This window comes from Folsomia candida, unplaced genomic scaffold (genome assembly GCF_002217175.1).
Source record: "Folsomia candida strain VU population unplaced genomic scaffold, ASM221717v1 Fcan01_Sc028, whole genome shotgun sequence".
Taxonomy (NCBI): domain Eukaryota; kingdom Metazoa; phylum Arthropoda; class Collembola; order Entomobryomorpha; family Isotomidae; genus Folsomia; species Folsomia candida.
In genome coordinates, this window is record NW_019091220.1 from 199,098 (window position 1) to 205,934 (window position 6,837).

Consider the following 6,837-nt stretch of genomic DNA (forward strand, 5'->3'; position numbering starts at 1 on the left):
TCACAATTCATTTCGATAAAAGACGCTATGTTTTTATTAATTTCGACTTTTAAAACGACTTTTTGACACAATTTCAGGATCCAAATCATAATAATAGTCTTCATTATTCCACGTTGATAGATTAGTCGCGGAGGGAACATCTTTCTCATCGTCTTCTTTGTACATGATACGACTCACCATTCTGAACACGACTTGGTTTTGGCTGCCTAATTTGGTACCTAATTTTTTAATAGTAGTATTTTAATAGTAGTAATTTTTAATAGTAAATTATATAATCCTTATACCATAAAGTGGACCCGTATATCCATATAAATCCCAACAATGGAAAAGCGTAATAGCGTTAATTGCGGATTGTTTGACTTGGGGAAAGAGCACTATAAAATTGTTGGCGTCGGCAGTTTCTAAATACCCTGAGCATTTTATGTAATCCAGTCCATCGTTTTGTCTACAAAATTGGAAAATATTATCAGAATTTTATAAATTAATTTGTTTCATTTTATTTATAAGTTCCTACATTGAATGACGACACCCATGAAATGCTATATGCAAACTGCACAGAGAGGAATTGACACGACATTGTGGTGGCGTATACAGCACGGCGTCAGAAAGCATGGACACTGTAGAATCTAAGGGGGAGATAAACTCCTCCTGGTCAACTAAAGTGAGACCATCGTGGTTATATTTTGCTCGACATGTTGTAGCTGTGATGAGATAGAATTTTTTTTAATTAGTTACATATGAGAAATTATGTGTCAAGTATATATATTTGGCATGTCGATACCGTGTTACCTGTGGATTCTACAAGTTCTCCATTATAAATGAAGTTTAGACCGTCATAAACCACAGAAAACGAGCATTTAGAACATCCATTTCCAGGCGTTGATGGAATACCGGTACATTGAATTCCGCATGTTTTTGAGGGCTATAATGTAGCAATTTGTTTAAATTTAAAATATACAAAAGTAACTTTGTAACTCAATAATTGTGAATAAGTGACCACTTACGATAGCATGGAGAGTTTCAAACTGTTCAAATTTCACATGATTACTGAACGCCTTGTAAAATTGGTAAACTCTGAGACCATTGTCTGCAAAACGTGCATATTTCCAGTCATTTAGTGTATTTTATGCATCGGTAAGTCGCACGAGTAGATCCATGACTTACCAAAGTGTATAAAAGCATCTTGAGTCCCGTGATAAATATAATGCCGCTTTTCCCGTAAATTGTCCAGCGAATCAATTAGTCCAGCAGTTGCATATTTTTCAGCACTTCTCACAGAATCGGACGTATTTCCTCGTCCTAGCAGGCATGGCATTAATGTGTAAAGACCTCCACTTCCACATTGGTAATGAACTGAATTAATTAGATTCATAAATATCAGTCAACACTGCGTGCAATCATGTCACATTGTTTATATGAAATAATTACTTGATGAAAACAATGCAACTCCATCCACATGCTTCGAATTCGCCAAGTAAAAATGTGTCGCAGCCGTTGCCCCGGATGAATGTCCAGATATCGATACCATATGAGTTTTTAGGGGAATATAACCTTATTAATTATTAATTGTTCAGTTAATTCAGAACACAATATTTTTATTCTCGCATAAATAAATTGCATGCATGTAACTTACTTAGTTTCTGCCTCGGCAATCCAAGTTTTTCGCGATGAGAATTTCGTTCACAATTTGCGACGACAATGATAATTACAACAATGACAACTACGTATTCCATACTCCACCGAAAATTATTGAGTGTCGTTTGAAGAACCATTTTGCCTTAATTAATTTTAATTTTAATTAATGAATAATTAACAATTTTAAATAAAGATTGAGAGAGAAAGGTGTCAAAACACGAGTCAGTCAGCCAAAAATGCTTTTGTACTAAATATGTTATGTTATTCTAATTATTTAACAAAACTGTACAGAACTACCTTGATATCTACCTACGAAGATGACAAACATTATGCACAATACTCCGAGTGACATTGAACTAATTATACTGAATGCTTTTATGATAATGTTCAATGCAACCAGACCTTCTGCTTAATGACACACAAAATTAGAATATAAAATAGATGACTGGCTAATCAAATGGCTGAGAACAAATTTAGCTTTTACAAAGGTTCCATTTCAGGGATGGAGATAGAGATTCTCGCCGTCACGTAGGACACTGGCTCTCGAGCTGGCACCCTCCAACCAGCGAATCGTCGAAACGCCCAAGATCGATGGAGACGACCCGTGAAGAAAAAACCTATTGCAAACCAAATCTTGTTATTATTGACCATTTGAAATTGATTTTACAAGGAAATAATTATTTGGCACTAACAGAAATAAATGTTTAAACGAAAAATCAAGCCTTCGAATGGGTCCAATCTCTCAAATTCTCGAGCAATTACTCTCGCTGCAGTCTGGATGTTGAAACGGTTCATAAATCGATGCAACTCTATCTCCATTGGGTTGGTGGATTGACAAATATTTTCTAAATAAATTCTTCTATGTTGATCTGTGCTATGCAGACACTTACAACTGACTGAACATTTAGCTGGTTAATGAGATTGTTCCGTATTTACAAAGTAACTAAATACTTAGATAGTTGACCTTTAATATATTGCCCCGTTATATTTTACAATTTTACTCTCCACTAATGAGAAGAATACTTAGTTAGTCGTGTACAACAAGTTCTGTTGCAGTTTACAGCCAACAATGCGTGTTAAGTAAATGCATGAATCACTCAGGGTACAAGTCGCGACAATACGCATTTTCATCCTTCAAATGACAAAAGGGTTATTTTTATTCGGTTTTCAAGTAGAAGTATTAATAAATGGGACTGTGTTTTGTCATTTTCAATACCAACCACGTCTAAAATTAGAGTAAAACATTAGTCAGTAAATGTAAATCTAGTTGTTCTATGGTCCATGAAATGAAAGTATATTTTTACCAGTGGCGATTTACAAGTGCAGATATTTATTAAAATATTTAATTTGAAAGGCATAGCCCAGTTTAAACAGAGCAGTAAATACATGCACAATTATTTTCAGCATGTTGTTAACTACTCGTGAATTTTTTATATAAAAGGAAATGATGATATTCCACAATTCTGCCAAGCATGCTTGTTCACTTTTTGGTCTTGATTAATTCTGCGGCATAATCGCCGTGTCACTGAATACTCATCATGCATCACCCTCTCGTCAAATTTAACTACAATTTTAACTGCACCATAAATAGCAAATAAATGATGATGCTTAATGAAAGCCATGGATTGAAATATTATTCAGTTGCAATTTAAATGATTGCTGGTCTGATTATTTAGTTTTTTTGTAGGCAGTGTGATTTACAAATTTTTAAAGAATGAGAAGTAAATTCAGTTTTGTTGGAGCCTTTTTTATTTTAATACTCAACTCTTTCGCAGAGTCTTTTAGATTTTATGACCTCCCAGAAATTAAAGTAGAGAAATGGATTGCTTCTTCGGTTTGGGAACTTGAAGAGAATTTTGAACAGTGGCATTTCGAACAGTGGAACTCTGACTTTACGGATATTCCTCAGGACGCGATTAAAATTATTGAAAGAGGTGCGACAATAGTTGTTTCGCAGCATATTTCAGGGTTGGGAATTGTTTGCAATGCTTCGTACCCTGTCGAATGGACATTTGATCAAGCCGAGGTACGGTCTAATTGCTATTAGAACATAAATATACAGATGTGCAAACTATTAAATATTTTTTAGCATGCTGACGAGGAAGTTTACAATATTTTTATGAAAACTGCTCGAGAGTCGCAGGATATCAGTAATCCAAGGGGTGATCGATTCATAGCAATTCTTGAACTGTTTGGCGATAACCCCACGATCACGGGAAATTACACGTGTCGAGGATTGAATACTGGGATGGAGAAAAGCGTTTTCGTATTTTGGGATGGTCAGCGTTTCAATTATTATTTAACAGAAATTTGTCACTTAATTGTAAATATATTTATAGGCAGCTCGCCACCCTTTCTCACTCTTTCGGGACGCACAGTTCATGTTTATCCAGAAGATAACAAGTTAATACTTCCATGTTTCGTTTCGCAGCCTGAGATACCGGTTACTTTGAGCTATGAGACAAATGGCGTAAATTCTACAAATGCATGCAACATTTTTAATTGCCGTTAACTAAGAAACAACTATTTAACAGACATTTCAGCAAATTTCTGAAGGAGGCGGAGTAAAATATGATCCCAAGGTCGGATTTATTCTAAATTTGAACGCATTTCCGAATAAGGAGGCACACGCCCGGTATAAATGCAACACTGAGGTGGAAGATGATGAAGTTAATCTTATTGTGGAGAGGGGTATGAAATTTAATAAATATAATTTCCTGGATAAAATTTATTCGTATCAGAATATTTTAGGACTCCGACCACAAAAACATTTTACTGAACTCATCTCTCCCGGAACTGGAATTTTCTACGATCCTGAACAGTCAGCGATTGTTTGCTGTGCTCGAAAAGGACAGCCTCCACCAAGTCTGCATAATATATTTTGTGTAAATCCCAGCACGTGTAAAATGAAGGAACACAAATTATACCGGGTTAGATCAACATTTTGAATTTTATCCGATTTAAATAGACATTTTTCGGTAAAAATTTCCTTCGCTTAGGCCGGTAACAATGGAAAGAAGATTATCAACGGAAGCTGTATTTCTGATAAGGTGTATATGCGAGATTACGGAATTTTGCGGTGTAAGGGAGATGGAATCGATATATTCAGGACAGTTTATACAGACTTTGGATCTTTGATTCAAGAACCACAAGGGATTTGTATGTAGTTATTGCAATAATAATAAGCATCAAAAGAAGGTAAAATTACCACTAAATTTACATATTTCAGATTTTAACTTTAAAGACGTTGTCCCAGAAAAAATGATGCATTTAACTGTTCATGATCATGCCCCATATTATCACATGCAAACAATCTCTGTTACATGTGAGGGAATGAACTCGTATTTTTCCGATGGTCATAAGTGGTCAGTCCGATGGAGGAACAATTCAGTGACGAGTTATCAACGTGAGAAATGACAATCAACTCACTAAATTGAATTAATGCCAAAATTCCAACTCTAACATATTTATCTAGCGATCGAATATATCGATGATGCGCACATTCACGGACTACGTTTCGTAGATGTCCACTTACATTGGAAAATGCTCGAATTAATTTGCCACATCCCAGTTTGGAATACTACCGATTGGGTCAGCAGATCTGTCAAATTGGATGTTCAAAGTTGGTGGAAGCTGAACATTTTTATGCCAAAATTCTTACAATTTTCAAAAATTCTCAATATATTGTTTCAGAATCATCCCCACCAGCAATAGCAGGCGAATCATTGCAGCATTTCACCTTTGCCTTGAACGAGACAGAAAAACTGCTCGAATGCAATTCTGCAGCTAAACCAGCAGCTTCAGTGACATGGACGAAAAATGGGGAAGACATCCCAAAAAATATGATAATTTTAAACGAATCTGGAACCTCGGTTATAATGATTCGCAGAATTACTCACGATTCAGCAGCAGAATACAAATGCATTGCGAAAAATATTGTTGGCGAAACTACAAAAATTATTCGTGTATTTGTGGAAGGTAATAACTAAAATTATGCAAAGACACGCACCAAGGAAAAAAAATACGTAACAAGCGTGTTCAACTTTAACAGATAATTCGTCCTCGTCTTCGTCAGCTTGGGGAACTACTGCAGCCGTTTTGGTGCCATTGTTGATCGTTGGCTTCGTTCTAACTGCAGGAGGATTGTTCTGGAAAATGCAACTTCAAAAGAAAATTGTGAATCATTTGTCTCGTGTGGTATTTAGAGATTCTGAACGACAAAATGAGTATCCGGCTTGAATGAATGCTTATACTGGCAATTTTATTTTTTAACTTGGAGTGAATGTATAAAAAACATGGAATAATAAAAGTTAATATATTTCAAACGCTTTACTTTGTTCTTCGTGAGTGCAGGACATCTAGAACCCAACTCATGAAGCTAGTAGAAACGGCTTTTCAGAGAGTCTTGTAGGGTGTACTGGGGTGGATGCATTTCAACTGTCCCTAGGTTTGAGTTTTCAAATGGTGCATGTTGGGTACCTTTCCAGCTTACTAAAACCTTTTAGACCCGTATCGAGACTAAATAAGCCTAGTTTTATCACAGCTTGTGATGAAATTGTGATGAAATTAACTCATAATTTTGGTAAAATTTCCTAGTAATGAATGAACTAGTCTCATGATATTTTTCTAAAAATATTTTTTTACATTACTACCCAAACCGATTTTATGATCTCACTTTGAACCTCGATGCATAGAGGAGTGAGCAGGAAGAAGAGGATGGAAGAAAACCGAAAGTAATGACTCGAATAATTATGAACAGCCCGAGTTCAGATCTGAGACAAAGAAGCAAGTGAGGAAGTCTTCTTCCTACTAATAGTAAGAAAAGAGTCGATGGTGGTCAACCAAAGCGGAAGAAAGTGACAAAGCCAATTAGTCTTCACGTTTTTCAAACGAATTGGAAACAACTGCAAGTCCTCATATACTGGACTTAAGACAAGGCACATGTTTCCTCATTATTGCGAGACCCACCAAACCCCATGCATTCTTAAATTTAAGGGAATTTAAGGGCTGAACAACAACACCCAAACCTCAAGCTCGTCCCATCATCCATTTAGCCAACTTGGAACTAAAAGGGACTTGAGAGACCTCATACTACGAAATAGGAGAAGAAAATTCACCTCTTCTAAAGCAGCCCATACTTGTTTCATTACCCATTAAATTAGTTGTAATGATCTCTCCAGTTTTAGTGCACAGAGTGTCGTG

General features: G+C 35.9%; 2 protein-coding genes across 2 annotated transcripts; one reads left to right on the plus strand and one right to left on the minus strand.

Annotated features, from left to right (window-relative positions):
• Positions 1 to 6: 6 nt before the first annotated feature.
• LOC110859931 lies at positions 7 to 1,905 on the minus strand. Its single transcript, XM_035859827.1, has 8 exons — positions 1,634 to 1,905; positions 1,429 to 1,551; positions 1,165 to 1,353; positions 1,005 to 1,087; positions 790 to 922; positions 515 to 701; positions 285 to 445; positions 7 to 218 (listed from the first exon to the last, which is right to left on the minus strand). Exons 1-8 carry the CDS (start codon positions 1,770 to 1,772, stop codon positions 37 to 39), a joined length of 1,197 nt encoding a protein of 398 aa, XP_035715720.1. The 5' UTR covers positions 1,773 to 1,905; the 3' UTR covers positions 7 to 36.
• A 296-nt stretch (positions 1,906 to 2,201) lies between these two features.
• On the plus strand, positions 2,202 to 5,960 carry LOC110859953. Its single transcript, XM_035859826.1, has 10 exons — positions 2,202 to 3,661; positions 3,725 to 3,914; positions 3,975 to 4,105; positions 4,170 to 4,326; positions 4,387 to 4,565; positions 4,635 to 4,794; positions 4,865 to 5,041; positions 5,111 to 5,257; positions 5,329 to 5,613; positions 5,687 to 5,960. The coding sequence occupies exons 1-10, from the start codon at positions 3,350 to 3,352 to the stop codon at positions 5,872 to 5,874; spliced, it is 1,926 nt and encodes a 641-aa protein (XP_035715719.1). The 5' UTR covers positions 2,202 to 3,349; the 3' UTR covers positions 5,875 to 5,960.
• Positions 5,961 to 6,837: the final 877 nt, after the last annotated feature.

Coding starts and splice junctions, on each gene's coding strand:
- LOC110859931 (XM_035859827.1), bottom strand. CDS start 1,772: ATGGTTCTTCAAACGACACTCAATAATTTTCGGTGGAGTATGGAATAC. Junction 702..789: donor AGAACTTGTAGAATCCACAG/GTAACACGGTAT, acceptor ATCTCATCACAG/CTACAACATGTCGAGCAAAA. Junction 219..284: donor ATATACGGGTCCACTTTATG/GTATAAGGATTA, acceptor TTAAAAAATTAG/GTACCAAATTAGGCAGCCAA.
- LOC110859953 (XM_035859826.1), top strand. CDS start 3,350: ATGAGAAGTAAATTCAGTTTTGTTGGAGCCTTTTTTATTTTAATACTC. Junction 4,566..4,634: donor AGGAACACAAATTATACCGG/GTTAGATCAACA, acceptor TCCTTCGCTTAG/GCCGGTAACAATGGAAAGAA. Junction 5,258..5,328: donor TGTCAAATTGGATGTTCAAA/GTTGGTGGAAGC, acceptor ATATTGTTTCAG/AATCATCCCCACCAGCAATA.